Genomic DNA, 23,677 nt, shown 5'->3' with positions numbered 1-23,677 from the left:
GTCTTGAGAGTTTGTTAAAGTGAAATGAGACATTCAAAGATGCAGCAGTGTCCTTCTTTTAAATCACTGAGACTACAGGGAGACACTGAGGACGACTATCTACGGAGAGCCTGAAGGGACAAAACATGGCAAATAACACATTAACACTGTCAGCCCTAATATATATTTATATATTTATGTATAGTAAGTGATATAAGGTACGTAATGCTGAATCAAACAACATGTTCTTTGTGTGTTTAGTTGTCTTTGTCCGGAGTCTCAGCTGACTCTGTTGTCCAGCTGACAGTACAGGTACATGGACACGATCATGGCAGCAATCTGAAGAAACAAGATGGCATCAATAATAATCGCTTTATGTCAGTAAAGGTGACATATCCTCCTCCTCTTCTTCAGTGTAAATAAGTCTCAGAGCTCCTCTAAACATGTGTGTGAAGTTTCTTGTTCTAAATCCACTCTGATCCTGTATTTGATCATGTCTATAAACCCCTCTATTTCAGCCCTGCTCAGAACAGGCTGTTTCTGTGTCTGTACCTTTAAATATGTAAATGAGCTGTATCTGACCACGCCCCCTCTCTGGAAGGGCTTGGGTGTACTCAGTCTTTCTCTCTCCATGTCCTATTGTTCACGGTGGGAAGGCAGACTCAGAGGGCAGAACAAACACCTAGCTGTGGGAGTGTCACCCACCTGGGGGAGGGGCTACTGCCCTTTGTGATGTCATGAAGGGAACATGTTTGAGCACACATTTTCTGAAAAGTGGAGCAGGCAGAAGACGGAGAGGATGGACTTTTCTCATCATTGGGGGGTTTGTAGACGAACTAGAGACACATGTTAGAGTTAGAGGAACATGGGGAAGAGGATTTCACAGAATATGTGACCTTTAAATAAAACCTGGTGTGTTCATTTTACTTTTGTCCTGCATGTTTAGTCAGAAGAAAGATGATGATTGTTTTTATGTTTCCATCACGTTGTCTTTGTCTTTATTTGACTCTGCTGAGGGAAACCCCCTCCAGGACATCGTTCATCTCTTTCATGGTCACAAATAGAGACGTGACCACGACTACATTTACACGTCGACTTTTCTTATTTGGGGATTTTAAAGCATTAGTTTTTGCAGCCTTCTCTTTTCAAGTGAATTTACCTCCAGGATTCCGATTCCTGCTGCGATGCCTCCCACGATGTTGGCGTGCTCTTTGAGGGTCTTCAGGATGTGTTCGAAGCAGCCCTGTGGACGAGAAGGTTTGATCATCACACACAATGAGGGCACAAACTTCAAAATAACACGTTTAATTTGTTTTAATATATCATTTTCATTCATTAAAAACTCAGGATCTCGCTCTCTCTTACTATCAATTTATGATTGGATGATTTTGAATCCAATTTAATCAATCAAATTAAATCAGAATTTTTGGCCCCAAATGAAAAGTTGTGAATTTCTTTGACCTGCAATCCAAAATCTAGCGAGCGTTTGAACCACCCCAACAAGAAACAAGAAAGACTTATATCTCAACAACTGTTGGAATCAAGGGCATGTAGTCTGAGTCTCTGCAGACGCAGTCACCACCACACATGTAAGGAGGCCAAGAAGTGATGATTGAGCACCTTTACTTTTGTATTTTAGGATAAAGCTACTGAGGGTTGCAGGGTGGTACAAGGGTTAGCGCTGATACCTCAAAGTGAGGAGGTTCCTGGTTTGAATCCCCGTCTGACAGGAGTGTCTCTGTGTGGAGTTTGCATGTTCTCCCCGTGCATGTGTGGGTTCTCTCCGGGTACTCTGGCTTCTTCCCACAGTCCAAACACATGCTCGTCAGGTTAACTGCTGACTCTAAATAACCTGTAGGTGTGAATGTGAGTGTGGCTAGTTGTCTGTCTCTATTTGTCAGCCCTGTGATTGGCTGGTGAACAGTCCAGGGTGTAACCCCGCCTCTCACCCAATGATAGCTGGGATCGGCTCCAGCATAAAGCTACTGCCTCTATCTTTAATATTAGTGGTGGATTCAAACCTTCACAGCGCTGCGCTCTGCCTCTGCCGTGCTGCAGGTGGTGCTGTTTGTCAAGCAGCAAGTGGGCGGCACATTTCCTCCGTTCTCCTTTTCAAACTTGGAGCCCACGAAGTCTGTGTAGTTGGTGAAACCGCAACAATTGAGCTGGGGGAGAGAGAGAGGGAAAAGAAAACGATCAATCTCCACTTAATGAACGTCAAGCTTTTGAGTGAACGCAGCTCGGCTTCATGTGATTCACTCCGTTGATATAACAGGTGCACAGAACTATTGAACAATTGAAAACAGTTAAGAGTAAAGTCTGTTTGTGACCATGACACCTCGTTAATATCAAATGTGTAGAGCTAACATCAATAACAGAAGCTTTCATGTAGATTAAATTGGCTAAAAGCTGCAAACAATAGAACATTCTACCGAGCTTCACACTGTGAAGGGTAAAGGGAAATGTATTTTTTGTTTCACTAAACCTCACCATTAGTGACCTTTGACCCCAATGAGAATGGAAGTCTTTGTTGGTAAAGATAAGAGAAGAAGGTCCTTCGAGTTCCCCAACTGAAGCTTTAATGTGCAGGTGAGCAGAGGTGAGCCCACAGACAAAAAGCCGACGCAGATTATCCACCAAAATATGGACGATTATCGGCTTTTGTTGGAATTTACATTTGCACTTAAGGGACTCGCATTTTTTAAAGTTCAGTTCAGTGAAGGTCACAGCAGAGCCGCGTTTCAGAGTCTGAAGTGTTTACTATGAAAACAGCCCGGCTCGGAGCATTTTCATTCTTTACATTTTTTTTTTTAATTGATTGTAACTTGATTTCCCACCGACTGAGGAGGAAATGTTTTTGATGGTGTCTGTTTGCAGGCTGAATAAAATAAAAAGTACCAGCCATATTTTCATGGATGTAGTGGTTTAACATGGGACATCAAAGAACCAGTTAAATTTAGGAGCAGATCAGGTTCTTAAAATCTGAATTTTAATGGCACAAACAAGGCGCCTTCTGTGGGAGAAGTTCAATAGTTATAGATTGAGCGCAAAGTTTAAGACTCAGTTTGTTGATTTTATTGTAGAGAAAAAAAAATGTTCTGCATAAAGGGGGAAATTAATAAAAAAAAACCTGATGATGTGACCTTGTGGTTCACCAGGAATATTGGACATGCATACTGAATATATGGAGAGTGTACTCTACCTCCATCATGGTCGAGTTCCACATCTTGGTCACCACAGGTTCACTGCCGTAATCGGACTTTAAGGCAGGGGTCGCCCATGCTCGGAGGATGCCCTCAGCCTGGAGACACACACACAAACATGAAATTATATATATAATGTATATTACTCGTCTCTCAATTGGAAGGTCAGTTGTTCGATCCCCAGCTCCTGCAGCCACATGTCCGTTGTGTCCTTAGACACTTAAACCCAAGTTGCTCCCACTGCTTCATTGGCAGTGTATGAATGTGTATGAATGGATGAGTTAATACTGATGGACTCTTTACTCAGCAGCCTCTACCATCAGTGTGTGAATGTGTGTGAATGGATGAGTTAATACTGATGGACTCTTTACTCAGCAGCCTCTACCATCAGTGTGTGAATGTGTATGAATGGATGAGTTAATACTGATGGACTCTTTACTCAGCGGCCTCTACCATCAGCGTGTGAATGTGTATGAATGGATGAGTTAATACTGATGGACTCTTTACTCAGCGGCCTCTACCATCAGCGTGTGAATGTGTATGAATGGATGAGTTAATACTGATGGACTCTTTACTCAGCAGCCTCTACCATCAGTAGAGATCTTTGAGTAGTCAGAAGACTAGAAAAAAAAATATGCAAGCTCAAGTCCATTTCATGCAGTCTAGTGGTTTGTTGACCAGACTGAGACCAGCAGATTAAAGGAGAATCAGTCATCTTCCACACTTCCTATGAAGGTTTAAAGGGGACATATTATGAAAAATCCACTTCTTCAGTGTTTTTGAACATATATCTGTGTAACCTGAGAGTCTACTGACCCACAACATGTGAAATAAACCATCCAGTCCTTTGTTTGTGGTCTGCATAAGTCTTACAACACAGAGGAAAATTCTCTGTTTCAAATGTGATCTCCTTGTGATGTCACAGAGGGATTCTGGTAAAATCCTCCCTCCCCTCCCCTGGTATCTCCACCCAGGGACTCCACCCCCAGACTAGAACAAAACTTTTGCGCAGGTCCTCCATTTTTATTCTCGCTAGTGAAGGAGTGATGTCTACCAGGAAAACTCAGGGGGCGGGGTCATTGCATTTAAAGAGACACACACACCAAAACGGAGCTTTCTGAGAGAGCTGGTTTATACAGGGTCACAAACCTCCTCTGGTGCTTGATTCATGTTATATTTTGACCAAAGCACAGCACAGATGTTTCATTTAGACCACAGGGGGACTGTTTGAAAAGGTGGAGGAGGGGACTGTTTGAAAAGATGGAGGAGGGGGAGAATATGTCCTCTTTAAGATTCTTAAAAATACAAAAACAAACCACAGCCCGAGCATTTCAAAGTGTGTTTCCATGTCATGAAGATGAGATGACTTTACATTCACACAGTCTCCTATGGATGGATGTCACAGCACATCCATGCACCGCAGAGCTTTCACTGTCAAAGGCCATCACTGTCTCATATATACACACACACACACATTGAAGTCTACACACTGCGGAGCCCCGTGAAAATAAAACACTGCAGCACATTTCACGGCTAGGAAAGGTAATTCTCAGGGAGTCACCTATTCATCAGAAATTAAATAAATCTTCTCTCACACAAAGCACCGGGGAAATAAACAGCCCCGGCACTGGCACCTGGAAAAAAAAGAACGAAAATAAATCAAAAAATTGACCGAGCCATTATTCTCCATTCTTCTTCTTCTCCTTTTTATGGTCCTAAGCGGATGGGAGGGGTTACATTTACATATATATTGATGCTCCTGATGGCTTTGGTCAGGACACATTTTGTTTTTCCAAAAGCCAGGTGATGTTTAAGGCAGGAGGAGGACTGACACAGGTTCACTCTCCTCCCCTCCTCCCCTCCTCCTCTCCTCTGTTTTTTTTCCATTTTGATTAATAATCCCGTCGCGTACAGTCGCACAAAGACCCGTTTGATGAGGAGAGAGAGTTCCCTTTACTGTAGGTGCATGTGGTCGCTTGCAACCGTGTGTCTGTCAAGTTTATGTGCCTGAATGTGCATTATTCCCACTCCTGTGTGTGTGTGTGTGTGTGTGTGTGTGTGTGTGTGTGTGTGTGTGTGTGTTTGTGGGACCATGTGTGTGAGCGTGTGTACAGTGAAAGGGCCACGCGGACGAGATGCCCAAGGGGATGCTGGGATACATGCCACAATTAAAAATGCCCCCCAAGAATCTGGGAGAGCGGCTGAGATCAGAGAGGGTTATTACCAGCCGGCTAATTCATCACTGTCACTCAGCAACGCGCCTCACTACATCCCGTTAAACACACACACACACACACACACACACACACACACACCACACACACACACACACACACACACACACACACACACACACACACACACACACACACACACACACACACACACTGATGTGAACCCCTGCAAACACACACACACTAGCCTACACACTGATATGAACCCGTACAAACACACACACACACACACACACACACACACACACACACACACACACACATACACGTGGAACACACAGGACAAAGCCCATAGTAACACACAGTGAAGTGAAGCGGGACACAATAACACTTCTATCAGTACAGTAACGTGAGCACGTCCTGCACACATGCTAAAAGTCTTCAGCTCGGTGTTATTGATCTCTTGTTGCTCTTTTTTGAAATCAGCGTCGATATCTTCTCCTGCTGCTAATTGGTTCTTGTTGTTAAGAAGAAAAGCAATAACTGAAAACCTTATTGTGTTCAGCTGAGCGTCTCTTTGTTATAAGACGAGGCATCAGTCATAGTTCCAGACGGTCTGTGTCGGAAAATAATGAAAACTGAGAGGAAGTGAGGGAGGATGAGAAGGGAAGCAGACGTCCTGTCTCTGCTTCATCTTCTGTCCACAGAGTCACAGTTTGTGACTAAACACCAGTTAAAAAACATCAAATAAACTTATGAATATGAGAACTCCTCCATGGGAGGCCTGAGCCTAGGCCACAAGCTTGACCTCTCCTCCTTGTGTTTCTTGTTGTCGGGAGAGTGTGTGTGTTCCCTCAGCCCTATGTTCCCTCAAACCTATGTTCCCTCAAACCTATGTTCCCTCAGCTCTATGTTCCCTCAGCCCTATGTTCCCTCAAACCTATGTTCCCTCAGCCCTATGTTCCCTCAGCCCAATGTTCCCTCAGCCCTATGTTCCCTAAACTCTACGTTCCCTCAGCCCTATGTTCCCTCAGCCCTATGTTCCCTCAGCCCTATGTTCCCTCAGCCCTATGTTCCCTCAAACCTATGTTCCCTCAGCCCTATGTTCCCTCAGCTCTATGTTCCCTAAACTCTACGTTCCCTCAGCCCTATGTTCCCTCAGCCCTATGTTCCCTCAGCCCTATGTTCCCTCAGCCCTATGTTCCCTCAAACCTATGTTCCCTCAGCCCTATGTTCCCTCAGCCCTATGTTCCCTCACCTCTATGTTCCCTAAACTCTACGTTCCCTCAGCCCTATGTTCCCTCAGCCCTATGTTCCCTCAGCCCTATGTTCCCTCAGCCCTATGTTCCCTAAACTCTACGTTCCCTCAGCCCTATGTTCCCTCAAACCTATGTTCCCTCAGCTCTATGTTCCCTAAACTCTACGTTCCCTCAGCCCTATGTTCCCTCAGCCCTATGTTCCCTCAGCCCTATGTTCCCTAAACTCTACGTTCCCTCAGCTCTATGATCCCTCTGATTATTACTTATCTAATTTGCGTCACCAGCTTAAGTTGAGTCGAAATTTTTCAACTAGACCACTTTGAGTGAGACACAGGCTATAAATGATGCAGAGTAAGTGCACCATCCTTCTTCTGTGAATATTCATCGATCCAGACACTCACTGAAGAGAGAACCATGGTGGCAGCGAGAGGCGATGCACCTCCACCGAGGAGACGGAAGTGAAGGGTTTTGGGTGCATCAACACATTATGTGCATTATAGGAAGGCCAGCCCTGATGTTGGGGGGGAATGAAGGCCTGAGGGAAAATCTGTATGACCCCCTTAAGGTCTCCTTTGCTAATGTAAATATATTGATTGATGCAGCTTTAAATTAAAAGTAATTGGAGCTAATCATCTCACACGTCCAACTCAGGAAACAACGATGTGTATTGGATTACGTTTTGGAAATCACATTCCTCTACTGCTCAGGGAGGTCGGCGTGATTCATTAAATGCACACATCACATCCATTCCATTCATCCGCTGTGAAGACCATATCAACCCCCCCCCCCCTCCCCCCCCTCCCTCCATCTAATAAATCTCCTCCCTGGTCACTTCCCAATCACTTGGCGGAGAAAGAACAACCATGACCACTGACGGCCTCTCATAATGCCCGCTGGAATAGCTTATTAAATCTGCGTTATTCGGACCTCCTGAAGGTTATTGGCTCTTTGCTCAGATGAGCTGCGGGGGCCCCGGTGTCCAAAAGGCAGATTTATGTCTCAGATAAGTAGAGCACAAAGATCGACGCTTTATTTATTCTTTAGTCTCTTACTTATTGACACGAGCAGCTATATATATGCATATTAGATGTATATGACCCATATTCATTATTCTGATGCTATTGTGTTTACTGTGTCTTATCAAAAGCAGGAGATGGACAGCTGCTCTCACACACTCATATCCGTGATGGAGCTGAAGATGTCCTTTGTGTTTGTAATGAACAGATGACGCTAAAGCCAACAAACAGAGCGTTAAATTGACTCTAAACCATATCTATGATCTCCTTAAAGAAGACAAATCTATGAGTTATGTCTCGCACTTCATTGCACCTTCCCTCTCTCTCTCTCTCTCTCTTGTTTTATTGGAACGCTGGCTTTTGTCAATTCCCCCCCCCCCTCTCTCTCTCACCAGATGCCGTTTCATTTGCTTGCGCTGGTTAACTCAGCTTATGGAGATGACAGGCGAGAGATAGGGCAGATTTGTCTCAACAAAGACGCCCAAACAGCAGCAGCAGCATCACAACCAACTCAGCCTCCAAGGACACATACACACACAAAGCCCAACACACACTCGCTCAGCTGCTCTGTGTAGGAGCAGGCTTCATTATGACAGGACTGGGCATATTTGAAAACTGAGAGAAAAGGACTTAGCAAGAAACCAACAGAGGGGACAAGGTTTAAGGAACATCTTTGCACTGCAAAAAAGCGTCCTAAAAACTTTTACGGATATCTTCTGCTGTTGCGGTGAACATATTTGAACCTGTAATCTTTAGAAACAAAAGACTTTTATAGAAAGTGGTATCTTTACCCAACCATGTCTCACTTCATGAAACTGTCACAAAATGACATGGAATCTAACCCGAACCATTTGGTGTGATGGTCCAAATGAGAGATGTTCCTCGTGAATAACGACCCTGTTGATTCTACGCAAATTTAAATGCAGAAAAGTCAACTTGTCTAAAGTTAAAGGAAGAATGTGCAACTTTTTGATCACGGTAGATGTTGCCCTTGAGTACCAGCATGAAACCAAAACAAACTGCTGCTTGGCCACGCCTCCTCCATACTGAAGCCTCCGCCCTCCTCCAGAGACACACCTCCAACCCCCCTCCACTCACGTTCACATAAAGGAGTTAAGCACAAACAGTGGAGAATATCGTCCTTAGCTCGAGCTGCAATCACCTGTGTCCTGCATTGTTGTGTTAGCATGCTAATGTTAGCGCTCTGTAGTTAGCTCGTAGCTTCACATTGTTATGTTAGCATGCTAATGTTAGCGCTCTTTAGTTAGCTCGTAGCTTCACATTTCATGTAAACTGACACAGAATGAGCGTGATCTAAAAACTCTTACTAACATCCAAATAATCAGTGAGTATGTTCTTCTTCTTCTCTCTAGTTCTTGACTAAAACAGCTTTTATACACAAGGGGAGGAGCCGGCCGTCCCGTCCATGTAAACACGGCTCTGACAACAACACAGCCAGCGGGACTCGAGCTTCTCCCTCATTGTAGACAGTCATGACTTAGAGACACATTTACACAGGAGAGACTTGAAATTCCTGATTTATGTGTGAATTGTTGCAAATTCTTCCTTTAAAAATATAGTCAAAACTGAGCACAATTTATATGTATGTAGGTATAAAACATGGGATCACAGTGTTGGCGCTTTAACAATGTCAGAGGCTAACGTTAGCAGTTTAGCCATTCCTGCAGAATGGTTATCTTCAGGTGTAAACTTAAACAGCCTACATTCAACTTTGTCTCCATTTCCTTTATCAAAATACTGACAAACCTCTCTTCTCCTAAGAGATGCTACCTGTCCACTTTGCTGCTTTACATCCAGGTAGTAGAGCACCATGACTGTAGCCATTAACGGGTGCTACAGCCCCAGCTAGTGGCAGCTGGCTGCATTACAACTTACAGTATAACGGAGGGCTACACGGCGGTGCTGTGGTTTGTGCTGTTGCCTCACAACGAGGAGGAAATAGAAAATGGATGGATGGGTAGTTTAAACGATTATAATTCTGGTGGTTTTGGCTAAAATAGACAAATGAATGTAGAGTTTTTGTGAACATGGAAACAGCTTTCCATCTGAAATCCCTCATGATGTGCTTACTGCACACCTCTTCAAAGTCTAATTTAATATTACTATTATTATTATTATTATTATTAATAATAAGAATGTATTAGTTTGAGTTCATCCAGACTGACAGTAGAAAATGTGAAATGTGTGTGCATGTCTCCAAGGGATCCAGATGTTTTATTTGTGTCGCTAAATAAACGAGCTAAACACTGAAATGATGCTCCCTATAAAAGTTATGAGGACGTCTAGAGATATGTGCAGCTGCTGCTTAACTGGTTTAGCAACAACACCAGCACAGACAAATGACAATCCCAGTCAGTGCAGAGTGCTCTCCCTTCTGTTCATCAGCTCCCTGCTGCCGATGGAGGTTTGCTAGATTAGCTCTCTGTCTGCGAGAGACTCAGATACATCCTCTGATTGGATAAAAAACTCCACTTTAGATTTTCTTTATTAGGGTCCCGGTCTTCACTAACCTCCTCTTACATAGCTCATTTGAAATCCTTGTAATTCTTATACGTGGCACTAAATGGAAATGGGGCACGTGTGTGTGTGTGTGTGTGTGTGTGTGTGTGTGAGCGAGTAAGAGAAAGAGAGAGAGAGAAAGAGAGAGAGAGGGACATATATGTAAATAGGCTGTTTTGCATATAAAATGCTTTAGCTACAATATTCCAGAATAATAAATTGCTGAAAGTTAGAGACGCCGCGCGGCCCCGGGCTATCCCAGAGTCATTAAGTAGCCGAATGTAGTGAGGCGGACATAAAGCCAGTAATTCAATGATGGTCGCGGCTATAATGGAGAATTTACATGGAGATAAAATCCAGAGAGTGGGACGAGGAGGTGAGAGGGTGACAGAGAAAGACAGCGAGGGACGATAAGAATTAAGAGACAAAGGAAAGGGAGTGAAGAGGCGGGCGTGGAGGAGGCGAGAGGAAGGGGGTGTGATGAGGCAGTGAATGAAAGAAAGAGGCAAGAGGTGAAGTGGGGAACTTACGAATGAGGAGTAGGCAAGAGCCACCACTCCGGCCGCCAATTCAGCGATGAAGATGATGAGGATGATGGAGAAGAACTGCAGAAATGGAAAGAAGAGAAATTACTCAAATACAGACGATAAAAGAATCTTTGTTTTCTTTTGTTGAACAGTTTCCAAAGACCAAATCTAAAGGTGCAATGATGAATCAACAAGCCAACGGAAGGTTCAAGAACCTGCAAGTCTGATTTATGAAAAATAAAAATACATCCGAGTCCGTTTGGAGATCTGCTGCTTTTCATGTTTTACATATTGATGAAGACAAAGTAACAATCTTTAATGTATTGCTTTCGTTCTCTCTGGCCGTTTGCAATTTGTTCTTTTTCTTTGGATTTGCATTTTTTTAAAGTTTCATCAACGATCACAAGATTGTCTTTTTGTTTTTTTTAGTCCTAGTAAGCATTTACAAACAATTTAGCAGAGATCAGGGAAACTCTCTCTGGCAGATCACCTCTGGGCGATGGACGCCGCTCCTGTATAAACCTCGCCGTAGATCTAATGAAATATAAGCAGGCAATTCAAATTGAAAAATAAATAACCTTAGCCCCAAGCGTTCTCAACCCAGCGTCTGTTTTTTCTTTCTTTGTCAGACGATGTTCAGGTAAAACATTTGGGTTCAGGTTAAAGTTATCGAATAGAAAATACTTCAAGTTGGTTAAAAATTACGACACAAATTCTCCATCTTCTGTCTGCTCCACTTTTCAGAAAATGTGTGCTCAAACAGGCCGTTTGGAGATTTTCCCTTCATGACATCACAAAGGGCAGTAGCCCCTCCCCCAGGTGGGTGACACTCCCACAGCTAGGTGTTTGTTCTGCCCTCTGAGTCTGCCTTCTCACCGTAAACAATAGGACATGGAGCGAGAAAGACCGAGTACACCCGAGCCCTTCCAGAGAGGGGGCGTGGTCAGACACAGCTCATTTACATATTTAAAGGTACAGACACAGAAACTAAACATCTTGAGAACACTTCTTAGATAACCACAGTTTACCGTGAGCAGTAGGCACTTGCTCTCCTTTTTCGCCCCACAACAGCCGAGGAGCCCGAGCAGCATCAGCACTCCCCCGATGGCGATGCTGAAGAATCCCACGTTGACAAACTGCATGGCCTCGCCCGAGAACGGCCCCAGCAGCCTCAGGAAGGAGCCGCCATCCACGCTCACCCAGATCCCCATGGCGAGCAGGGTTAGCCCGCCCAGCTGCAGGAATAAAATCCAGGACCATATGATCAACATACATTTTATGCTAATACATGCAGTCGACACACAAATCCCTGTCATTCATCAGAGAGGGATATTGAACAATTAGCTTTCCAGAGGGTGTAATTTCAATCTAACATCGTTGAAGAAGTGTCATTCATTTATTTGGCAGTCAGTCTGACGGGGTCAACAGCTCTTGAGGAGGTAATCGGTTTTGGAAATGAGAGGCCTTCTTACATCACTAACCCTCTCCTGCTAATACCTCCAGGTGACACCATGACACCTCGGTATCCCTCCCTGCATTCAGAGAGGATTTCTGTCCTGCGTCAGAGCGAGGAGCTGCCTCAGGCTCACTCTTACGTATGACGCTGAGCAACAACTCGGCCTCGTTAAACCTCTCTGAACAAAATGATCGCCCTCTTCTGTACGTTTTTTTGTTATCGGCCCACTCGTAAATCCTTTCTGTGACCATCTGTGGAAGTGGATAAAGTCAGCCTTGTCTGCTGTGGGGTTGTAGAGTGGACGTCTAGAGATGGAGGTTTTCTGAACACAAAGGGATGTTTCTGTTTTTCAGCTTTGCAACAACGAAACCTGACTACGGTGGCTGGGAAGTGCAAACAATTTTACAAGATGAACTTTTAAAAAACTTTTACCAAGGACAAAACTAACTTACAAGTGGCAGAACACTTTAACTAGTCCCCAAACAAATTTACAAACGACAGAATCTTGACAGAAAGGGAATGTACCAAATACAGGAAGTGACCAGGATGTGCATATCTTGTCCTTCAGTCTCATTTGTGTCCTGTAAAAGTTCGAGAGACCGTCCACAAGAAAAGCAAAATGGAGTAATCTGGCTCAAATGAGTTCCACAAAATGGGCAAACATTTTTCTGTCACCACAAACTCTATCACAGTCCGCCAAGTCTTTCCACCAAAACAAACAAAATGACCCCTCACTCAATCACTTCCGGGTCACTTCCTGGATTTGGTACATCCCCTTTCCGTCAAGATTCTGTCGTTTGTAAATTTGTCTCACATTTTATAAAAGTGTTTCACACTTTTTCATTTTGTTTTGCACTTCCCAGCCACCGTACCTGACAGAGAGGAGCACATGAAACCACCAACTGAACGACAAGTAGACCGCGATAAGAGTCAAATCCCTGACGATCCTGAGCCTGCCTAGTAACAGTATGCATGCACATTATTCAAATCTTCGTTTATTACTCATATTGTTTTTCTAATAAATTGGTGACGCAGAGAAAAAGTAGTGTGTGTGATTTTTCCTTTTCAGTGTGATAGTTTGATGAACCTACGCAGCTACTTCATGAGATAGTTGGGTTTGTGAACACCTCCTTTAAAACACTGGAGTGAAAACAGTAGATGTTTTATTTGTTTTCGATTAAATATGGAGTTTCAATGTTGTGCAATTCATCACATTCTTTACACAACGTCCCAACATCGAGATCAGAGAAGAGACTATGTTTGAGCTCTGACCGCACGGACACAAACAGACGAGCAGGCCGTTATGTCATCGAGGAACCAAACCTGTAAAACCTGCTCATGACAAACGGATCAGGAACATGTCAAGTGTTTCATATTACCATGTTAGATGACCTGGTCTCACCTGGTCTCACCTGGTCTCACCTGGTCTCATCAGGTCTCACCTGGTCTCACCTGGTCTCACCTGGTCTCACCTGGTCTCATCAGGTCTCACCTGGTTTCAACTGGTTTCACCTGGTCTCCTCTATTATCACCTAGTTTCACCTGGTCCTCTCTCTCTCTCTCCCCCTCTCTCTCTCTCTCTGTCTCTCTCCCCCTCTCTCTCTCTCTCTGTCTCTCTCTCTCTCTGTCTCTCTCTCTCCCCCTCTCTCTCTCTCTCTCTGTCTCTCGCCCTCTCTGTGTCTCCCCCTCTCTCTCTCTCTCTCTCTCTCTCTCTCTGTCTCTCTCTCCCCCTCTCTCTCTCTCTCTCTCTGTCTCTCGCCCTCTCTGTGTCTCCCCCTCTCTCTCTCTCTCTCTCTCTCTCTCTCTCTCTCTCTCTCTCTCTCTCTCCCCCTCTCTGAGTCATTCCTCCTCTCCTCCTCCTCTGCAGATACCACGTTTGAAACCTGATATTGTGTGTCAGACTCTATCAGGCTTGTTGCAGTCAGGGGGGCCCCTCTGCTCCACGTCAGGGCCCCGACACTCTACATCTCCTGTCAGACGCTGACGTCTCCCCCGCGGGTTCATCTCCCCCTCCGTTGCTTTGTCTCTACCTTTTTCTACCTCAGTCTCTAAATCTTTCTATTTTTTAACTCTCCGCCTCCCCGCCGACGTTCACTCCTCTCGTCTCCTCAACCTGCTCGGCGCCGTCACTGCATCGTCGGCTAAATGTGATTCGACAAGCATATTCGCCCTCCAAGTCCACGTGTGCCACCGTCATCCCTCAGCAGGTATAATTACAGCTGGCACGCCGTCTTTTTTTTTCTCTTAAAATGGCTAATCCCGTTAATGGCGTGCCATATGCAGGTGGATGCCCTGTCAGTTTAACATCCTCATGGCAGAAGAGCTGGAAGTAAATCAGGTTTCTGAAAGAGCACAGAGGGGGGAAGAAGAAACATGGCCCCCATCTATGGAGATGGGAAATATAGCCTATTAGGGTCAGAGAGGAGGGGAGGGATGAGAGGCTGCAGAATGGGAGGCCACGGCCTGCAGAGGGGAGGGGGGGTTGTTGAATGGAGAGAAGAGATAGAAAGATAGAGGCGGAGCAGGAGAGAGAGAATGGGACCGTCCCAGCCCAATTCAAATGGAATTGCTTCTCTGTGAAAGGGCTGGAATGAGAAAGACGTCAGATGAGTAGAAACCCATCTTCATGGGTCATCTTACCGGGAGCAGACAATCTGATTAACTTCCAACACTGTCGCTGGGACTGCACACACACACACACACACACACACACACACACACACACACACACACACACACACACACACACACACACATACACACACAGAGGGCTTACGTACATTTAGAAAAAAAAAACAGCCTGTCAAAGATGTTCACTTGATCTGAAATAACGGAGTAACGTCCTACAACCTTGTAAACCAGCGTCCCTGTCTCTTCTGATGGAGTTTAGAAGCTGTTTTCACACATGCACTTTCTGCTAGACTGCCTCCTGAAATCCTCTTGAGCTGGTTGTTCACATGCCTCCCTCACATCAGGAGACTATCTAAACCTGATTCTGTGTCTGTAGCTGCAGATTCTCGTCTTACTTTAACGTCTGTCAGACGCCTGACTGAGGCTGTGTGGTCATCAGGTGGAGATGTGTTTGGCCATTGACCAGACTTTGTCCTCTTATAAAGAAGCCTTTGATTAGTCGAATCATTCAGGAGGTCTGACTGAAACACTCCCTCTCTCTCCCTCTCTCTCTCTCTCTCCCTCTCTCTCTCTCTCTCTCTCTCTCTCTCTCTCTCTCTCTCTCTCTCTCTCTCTCTCTCTCTCTCCTCTCTCTCTCTCTCTCCCTCTCTCTCTCTCTCTCTCTCTCTCTCTCTCTCTCTCTCTCTCTCTCTCTCTCTCTCTCTCTCTCTCCCTCTCTCTCTCTCTCTCTCTCTCTCTCTCTTTTTGAGCTGGACGGGGATAGCCCCATCAGTAATATCAAACAAAGGGCAACAATGGAGGACATCCAGCAGAGGTCTGCACCTCCGAGGTCGTCCATGGGGCGGTGCTACTCGCTGACATTAGTCACAAAAACACAAAAACAGCCTTGGAGTTACTCTCTCGTAACCCACCAGATATTTAAACATGACTCGATGTGTGTTTGTCCTTTATAACCGCTGTCACACGTCATGTCTTCTAAATTAGTACAACAAGGATTTGATGCGACTGGAGTTAAGCTCTTACAAGCAGGTTCATTTTAGTTAAAGGCTTTATATGCGATATAGAAATGAATAAGTATATCCTCTGAAAATAACTCTGTGAGTCATGACTGTCTACAATGGGTGTAACACCCGAGTCCCACTGTCTGTGATGTTTTCAGAGTTTTCAGAGTCCTATCTTCACTTTGTTTACATCGCCCGGACGGCCGGCTGACTCCTCCCCTCGTGTATAAAAGTTGTTTAATTGAGGGACTAGAGAAAAGAAGAATAACATACTGTACTCACTGCTTAACTGTGTTTCTAGATCACGCTCATTTCAGGTAAATTTACATGCAGTGTGAAGATACGAGCAGAATAAAGATCGCTAGCATTAGCATGCTAACACAACAATGCAGCGCAAGTTGTTTTGGTTTCATGCTGGTGCTCAAGGGCGACATCTGCTGGATCAAAAAATCACATATAAAGCCTTTAAAGTTGAGGGGTTATTAGATGTGAATCTGATGGAAGGTCTGGGTTGACGTCAAGGTGAGAGGAACTACAGATGACAGGAAACGAGCATTACTTTTCTGTTAGTTATATTTCATCCTTGATGGCGTCAGGGTGAACAGATCTATGAATGCATGCATGACTTTTTCAATGTTTTGTCAAAGTTGTTTCCAGTACAGTGAATATTAAAGATCGGTGGTGTCTATACGACTCTTTTATGGAAGGTGATAAAGTTGCATCACAGAAGTTGGAATGCAGCTGAAGCGTCGTCTTTATGAGCTGAATAGTCGTTTTATCATTCTGCTCCACTAGCTCACATTTCAACAGGGGTGAGGAGGGGGGGGGGGGGGGGCTTCCTCATCAGCTGCCGTGACTTCTCGAGCTGCTGCACCAGATTTATCAAGCAGCAGCACTCGGGCACAAATGTGTGGAAAATGATGACATGTGCTGGGAGCTTCATCTGTGACAGTGGGAGCCCAGGTGGGCAGATTCAGCTTACACCCGCGCCAAAGTTTCTCCCCATTTCACAAGACACATTAGTTATCAACATTAAGCTGAAGATGTAGGTGGCAAGAATTACAGCTGTGGAAGTTAATGAGATGAAAATTGCCACAGTGCGGGAGAAAGTGGAGCATCATGGACGTCTCCCGGCTCAGTGATCTGAAGTGTTTGTGTAACGTCTCTGTTTGCATCGACAGAAATCATTTTTCCACGCTTTTGTTTGTATAATTTTTTACCTCACCCTGTGACTTTCCATGCAAACATTTCACGCAACCCACAAACCCCCCCACCCCACCCTCCACCCCCCCATCCCATCAAGAGCCACATTTACGAGCATGCAATTAAATTAAAGCGGAAACATACTCACAAAGATAAGCAAGTTGAACAAGACCATCATCAATTTGACGAATGTGAAGCAGCTCATTTTGATCTGTAAAAAAAGGAGGAGATAAATTATAGCACTCTCATTAACACACACACACACACACACACACACACACACACACACACACACACACACTGTGTAAACGAGCTCGCTGACAATGAGTCTTAATGATATCACAGCTGTGGGAAACAGTAAAGATATCTGTTAATGGGAGATCTATACGAGAGGAATATGTGTCAGTGTTGAGCAGAGACATTAAGAATACAGATCTTACCCTTTAATGTACTAATATCTCAGATTCAAACCAGTTTTGCAGTCTGTGTCCGGGGAATAACAAGACAAAAGGGACCAGAAAAGCAACAAAAGTCCCAACAGAAAGGATTCAGAGTCCTCTGTTCCTGCAGCTCAGGTGTTTCCAGGTGAGCCGACGCGGGGGGAAAAGACTGCCCCGGTGTTTGCGTTTAGTGATGATATCCCGGGATATGAGGTGTGGTGGATCTGAAATCTGATGAGTGCTTCTCCTCGGGCTCACTGGTGGAGCGAGCGGTGGGACAGGGTGTGGCCCCGGAGGACACAGGTGAGGTGACAGCAGGTGAGAGAGAGAGAGAGAGAGAGGGAGGCTCGAGTGGCAGCTCTGACCCCTGTAGGTACACGGTGACACACATTCACAGCACGGATCAGGGATCAGCTTTTCAGGGATTGGAGGGTTTTTTATGAGAAGTGAGGACGACTTCGGTTAGTCGGCTGTCGACGCTGAAACGACAAAGGAGATCTGTCAGAAAACTTGAGAGTGGAGAGTGATATGAAAAGTGAGAGGGAAAGTAATACGCTGCACAGTGTTGGTATAATCATGACGTCTGCCAAGTGTGGAAGTGTCATGTTGTCAAAAAGGGAATATTTGTCTTTCTCCCTCCCCCTCCTATGTACTCTCAACGTCACTCTTTAAAGAGAATTATTATGAACACAAATGTCTAAACTCTGTTTTTATTTCTTCGTCTTATTTTTAGCAGCTGGTGTGCAGAAAACCTGACAGGTAGGCTTTCTGGAACTGTCGAGGATTCTTTTGTTAGCTCACATTAAGGAGGTCAGCTCACCTGAGGCTGCTCCAGGACGACACAATGGTCGAGTATAATACGAGCGTTCGCTTTACAACACGGTTGGAAATTAACTTTTTTTGCAGATACCTCCCACTGTGACAGGTGGATCCAAAAATCTTCTACTTTCACTGGCAGCATAATTTAATGACATATAAATATCAAATCAAGGATTACAGTATTTCAATCAGGAGAGACAAGGGAATTAAGAAAATCATTTATTACAATGAATAATATGGAAATGTGAAAGATATACTCTGACGCTTGGATTCATTCATATGCGGCCGATGAAGCAGTGGGAGCAACTCAGGGTTAAGTGTCTTGCCGAAGGACACATCGGACATGTGGCTGCAGGAACTGGGGATTGAACCCTTGACTTCCCGGTTGAGAGACGACTGACTCTACCCACTGAGCCACAGCCGCCCTGCTGGGTGCTAATATCCAACCTCTAGTTGGTTTCCAACCTGATCTCACAGAACGAGTCCAAATGACCTTCAAACACAGAGTCGGCTGCAGACGCCGCAGAAAGAGAACAGACTCAGGATGACAGTGATTCTCTCTTAACAACAAGATCAATGATTTGGTTTCAAATGAAAAGTATTTAAGTCAGTAATAGAATAGAATAACTGATGAGTGGACGTTTGCCCGAGGAACATTCAAGCCGTCAGTAACACAGACAACCTAACAGCTATTAAAAACAGACCCTCTGGGGCCCCCTACTGGCCTCCGACCCCGAACAGTTACCTGACCTGCCTGTTGACCAGCAGCGCCTCTGGCTTTATTGATATCATCAGTTTAAAATATCCTCTGCATAGAGTTTGTGAGTTTGTGTGAATAAAAGAGAAACTTCAGACAGCAAAGGTTTGAACTCAAAGTGAAGCAGCAACACCCGAACAGAACTCGAATAGATGTGAGTGTTCACTTCCTGTCTTTGTCTTACAGAGTGCACATGGTTGGCAGAGGGCATGTTTGCATAATAATCAAATGTTTAATGCTAAACATGAGTGCATTAACCGGAGAAGGTGCTAATTTGCTAAAGTTAGCGTGCGCTGCTGTGAACTGTGAGAGTGCAAACATGCTAACTGGTGTGTAATGAGCTTTAATGCATGAATATGGAGATTCTCCATGTTTTCAACAACGTGTCATATCTTCTCCTTATAACCTAACAGAGTTGTTGTGGTGTGAAATTTAAGTCAATTTTATGATAAAGTTGCCCCAGTATCCCTATGGTTTATTTACATGTAAATACAGGAATATATATTTCTATATTTATAGCTCGTGACGCCTCTGGACTGTGAATACCTCCGCTCTGGAAGCAGCTGGACTTCATAACGCTGTTCAAAGCGTCTGCTCATGGCGTCCTGTGTGGATTTCTAGCTGCACTGAGGGTTATTACTCCAGAGAGTAATAAAACCAGCGCAGAGCATCTCAGCTACCCTCTCTCCAAGTCACACACAGATCCAGACAGATACACATCTCACACCACCTCCTCACTCCCGCCCTCTGAGAGACGCTACAGGTCTATGAAGACCCAAACCTCCTTTTCACCAGCTCCTACCAAAGACACATTACGGAGCTGAACTCTGTCAAGAACCAGATCTGCAGAGTTCTCTCAGGAAGTGAACTGGCAGCTCTTCATCTACCAGACCAATTTCCAGATTTGGTCCACACTGGGACTTAAACAGGCAACCTTCCGGTCCCCAATCGAAGTCCCTACAGACTGAGCTACTGCGCCCCATATATAGTTAAAGAGGACGTATGATCCCCCTCCTCCATCTTTTCAAACAGTCCCCCTGTGGTCTAAATGAAACATCTGTGCTGTGCTTTGATCAAAATATAACATGAATCAAGCACCAGAGGAGGTTTGTGACCCTGTATAAACCAGCTCTCTCAGAACGCTCCGTTTTGGTGTGTGTATCTCTTTAAATGTAATGAACAACCCCTCCCCCCCTGAGTTTTCCCCGTAGACATCACTCCTCTGTAGAGAGAATAAAAATGGCCGACCTGCGCAAAAGTTTTGCTCTACTCTGGGGGTGGAGTCCATGGGTGGAGATACCAGGGGAGAGGAGGGGTTTTTTTTTTAACCAGAATCCCACTGTGACATCACAAGGAGAGCACATTTAAAACAGAGCATTTCTCTCTGTGTTGTAAGACTTATGCAGACCACAAACAAAGGACTGGATGGTTTATTTCACATGTTGTGGGTCAGTAGACTCTCAGGTTACACAGATATATGTTCAAAAACACTGTGGAAGTGGATTTTTAATAATATGTCCCCTTTAATGTTTAGCATACTAGTGAGAAGACAAGAATCTGTGATGGCCTGCTCATTATTTTGATATTAAAGATTTGACCATGAGAGTGAAGCAGCCTGGCTTCATGATGTGTTATTAAAGTGATAACTACATCATGCTGTGAGAGGTTCTTCATGGGGAAATAGTAACAACTATAACAAAAGAAAACCTTACACCATGATAGAGGAAGAATGATCTCATCTTCATTTGAACAAAGATGTGAACACTCTTTATATCTAAATAAATGAAACAGCACCATCTCTGCTCTCTGGATGTGTTTCTGCTTTCTGCTGTCGACCTCTTTTGTTCATCCCTCCTTCCTTTGTTCCTCTGGCTCCTCCTGAACTCTGCAGAGCTCCCCGCTGACCACTAGAGGGGAGTAGTGAGCTTCAGAGGCTGCAGTCGGCGTTCGCTCTCGGCTCATTGTTTGTCCTGCAGCTTCAACTGGTGCTCAGTGTTTTCCCTGAGTGGAGGAATGTGCTCCTCTTTGTTCAGAGAGTCGGGGGGAAACAAAACGAGGTAACACAACATAAAAATGGAAATGTTTTACACCTGTGCAATCATTTTTTTTACTCTCCTAGAAAATGACGAATTTAAGCCCCTTTTAAGGCAAATCAACATCAGATTATTTTAGTACCGCTCAGATTAAATATTTGTTTTTGCACGCTTTAACAGTTTTGTATATTTAAAGTGTGAATCCAGCAACAGGAGCCCACAGCATCATCTCCTGTCTCACTAGTTTCCTCCAAAGATTCCTCAGAGTCAGAGCCCGCATTTTCACCGAGCTGCAGGCGAAAGAGAGGGGAAAAAAATACAAGTTTGAAAAATGGCAGAATCCCCGGGCCCAATGCCACGGCGGCGTTGAATAGTTGAGCCCATATCAGCCGAAGTCTCTCTCTCTGTAATATCACTTTAATGGCCTTATTGTGAGTTATGACAATCTCACCCCACACCGTCATTAACCCACCGCTCCTTAATCTCAGCGAGAGGAGCACCTGTCAGGCTTCGTTAGCCATTAAACCGTTAATAACCTCCGCCCGCCGTCCACGCACGCACACACGCTCTCTGCAGCCGGGGCGTTGTGGAGAGGAGAAATGATTAGAGCGGTGCTTTTTCATCACCTCTGATGAAGGCGGTGACGGGCGGCGGAGATGTGGGGTTAGATGGAGAAGGTAAAAAACAAGGGTCCCTTAATGAGGTCTGTTAGATTGAGTATTATCAGTGGCCCTCCAGGGCAGCTGCCACGGTTATACCTTATCTCCTGCTGCCGGGACGCCGCCGCCATTACATGGATACCTCGCAGGTCCCGAGTGAGCACTGATTCATCCTTTAACTTGATTTGAAGGTTGATATAATACCGTGCGGTGTGTGTGCTCAGCAGCTCCTAACGCTCATTAAAAGCTCTCTGATCCTCTGCAGAGTTTCTCTGACTCATTGTTGTTATCAGGCTGGAAATGAAGAATCACTTCAGCTCATCAGTCGGCAGCTACGACGACCACGATCTCTAACGACTCCTTAAAGTTTCCCTTCATTCTTCTTGAACCTGCTGCCTTTGACCTGCAGGTCCAGCTCTTTACTCTGCTAATGCACTTAACATTTAAAGCATGCTCTTACACCATGGTCGTCATTTATCCTTAAAAATGAAGTTTATTTCCTCTTCAGTTGGTTTGAACAAACATTGTTTGGAGAGCTGTACGTGCAGCATCTTTAACCATCTTGTGTTTTTTTGTGTGTGTGCTGTGGAGTTGTGTCTCAGTTAGGAAGTTGTTCAGGTTGTTTGAAGGACTACAAAGCCTCACTTGTTTAAATTTAAAAAGGATGTATAATCCCCCTTCTCCACCTTTTCAAACAGTCCCCCTGTGGTCTAAATGAAACATCTGTGCTGTGCTTTGGTCAAATTATAACATGAATCAAGCACCAGAGGAGGTTTGTGACCCTGTATAAACCAGCTCTCTCAGAACGCTCCGTTTTGGTGTGTGTGTCTCTTTAAATGCAATGAACCCCCCCCCCCCCCCCCCCCGAGTTTTCCCTGTAGCGAGAATAAAAATGGCGGACCTGCGCAAAAGTTCTGTTCTAGTCTGGGGGTGGAGTCCATGGGTGGAGATACCAGGGGAGGGGAGGGGATTTTATTTAACCAGAATCCCACTGTGACATCACAAGGAGAGCACATTAAAAACAGAGCATTTTATTTGTGTTGTAAGACTTATGCAGACCACAAACAAAGGACTGGATGGTTTATTTCACATGTTGTGGGTCAGTAGACTCTCAGGTTACACAGATATATGTTCAAAAACACTGAAGAAGTGGATTTTTCACAATATGTCCCCTTTAAGCCGAGCAGAAACCTCCAACATCGAAAAATAAAGCCGATATGGAAGTGCAAAAAACTGTAGTTCCACTTGAGTCTGTCCCTAAAGGCCGAGGAATCCTGATGTGCAGTTACCACGGGGATGAAGCATTACAGATACGTCCTTTTAAAAACGTCTCCTGATTACTTTGGATGAAGATATTCTACAAGTCTACACAGACCTGAGGTCGACCTAATCCCTTCTGTTTGCTTTTTACTCAGAAGACGAGAACACTGAAGGAAATAAATACTGCATGGAATAGAATAGATGTTTATTGCCATTTGCACAGGTACAGGACAGTACAGGTACATTGGAATTTTTGTGCGTTTCTCCCTGAGTCAGCTTCTACAAAAAAGTTTAAATTATATATAAAATAAAAGAGTAGAAAAGTACAAATAAAATAAATAAATAAGTTGTAGTAACAGCTAAGTAAATTAAAATAAACTGTACAGCAGCTATACACTGTATTAAAGCAAAGATATAATACAAATAAATAACAAAGGAGAACACTGAACAATGAAATGAAAATATAAATATGTTTTCTTGTCTCTACAAAGATAATTAAATTATTAATTAAGGGGATCATCTGTACTGTGAAAGCAGAAATGACTGACTCCCCCTGTACTGCTGTTTGAGCTCCACTAACCTGAGAAGTTGACACCCGGATGTGTGTGTGTGTGTGTGTGTGTGTGTGTGTGTGACAGACCACAGAGTTCATGACCCCGTGAACCATAAACCAGCAGCAGCACGCGGCCTCTTGACGTCGGAGTGCGGTGTAAATAGCCCGCGGTCACAGAGTGTGTTTG

At 44.5% G+C, this 23,677-nt stretch overlaps 1 protein-coding gene across 1 annotated transcript in view; it reads right to left on the bottom strand.

Annotated features, from left to right (window-relative positions):
- The window catches only part of LOC132971876 (tetraspanin-1), a 17,838-nt gene extending 170 nt beyond the window's left edge, over positions 1 to 17,668 (bottom strand). The window contains exons 1-8 of the mRNA XM_061034643.1: positions 17,410 to 17,668; positions 17,118 to 17,180; positions 11,707 to 11,913; positions 10,682 to 10,756; positions 3,182 to 3,280; positions 2,001 to 2,144; positions 1,139 to 1,222; positions 1 to 318 (exon numbers count right to left, since the gene is read on the bottom strand). The exon at positions 1 to 318 is cut by the window's left edge and continues 170 nt beyond it. Coding sequence (XP_060890626.1) covers positions 259 to 318; positions 1,139 to 1,222; positions 2,001 to 2,144; positions 3,182 to 3,280; positions 10,682 to 10,756; positions 11,707 to 11,913; positions 17,118 to 17,174 — 726 coding nt within the window. The 5' untranslated portion in view covers positions 17,175 to 17,180; positions 17,410 to 17,668 and the 3' untranslated portion in view covers positions 1 to 258. The remainder of the gene's footprint in view (positions 319 to 1,138; positions 1,223 to 2,000; positions 2,145 to 3,181; positions 3,281 to 10,681; positions 10,757 to 11,706; positions 11,914 to 17,117; positions 17,181 to 17,409) is intronic.
- Between the last annotated feature and the right edge of the window lie 6,009 nt (positions 17,669 to 23,677).

Source organism: Labrus mixtus, chromosome 3 (assembly GCF_963584025.1).
Source record: "Labrus mixtus chromosome 3, fLabMix1.1, whole genome shotgun sequence".
Taxonomy (NCBI): Eukaryota; Metazoa; Chordata; class Actinopteri; order Labriformes; family Labridae; genus Labrus; species Labrus mixtus.
Note: the sequence above shows the minus strand (reverse complement) of the source record. Positions and strands in the feature narration are given on the sequence as shown.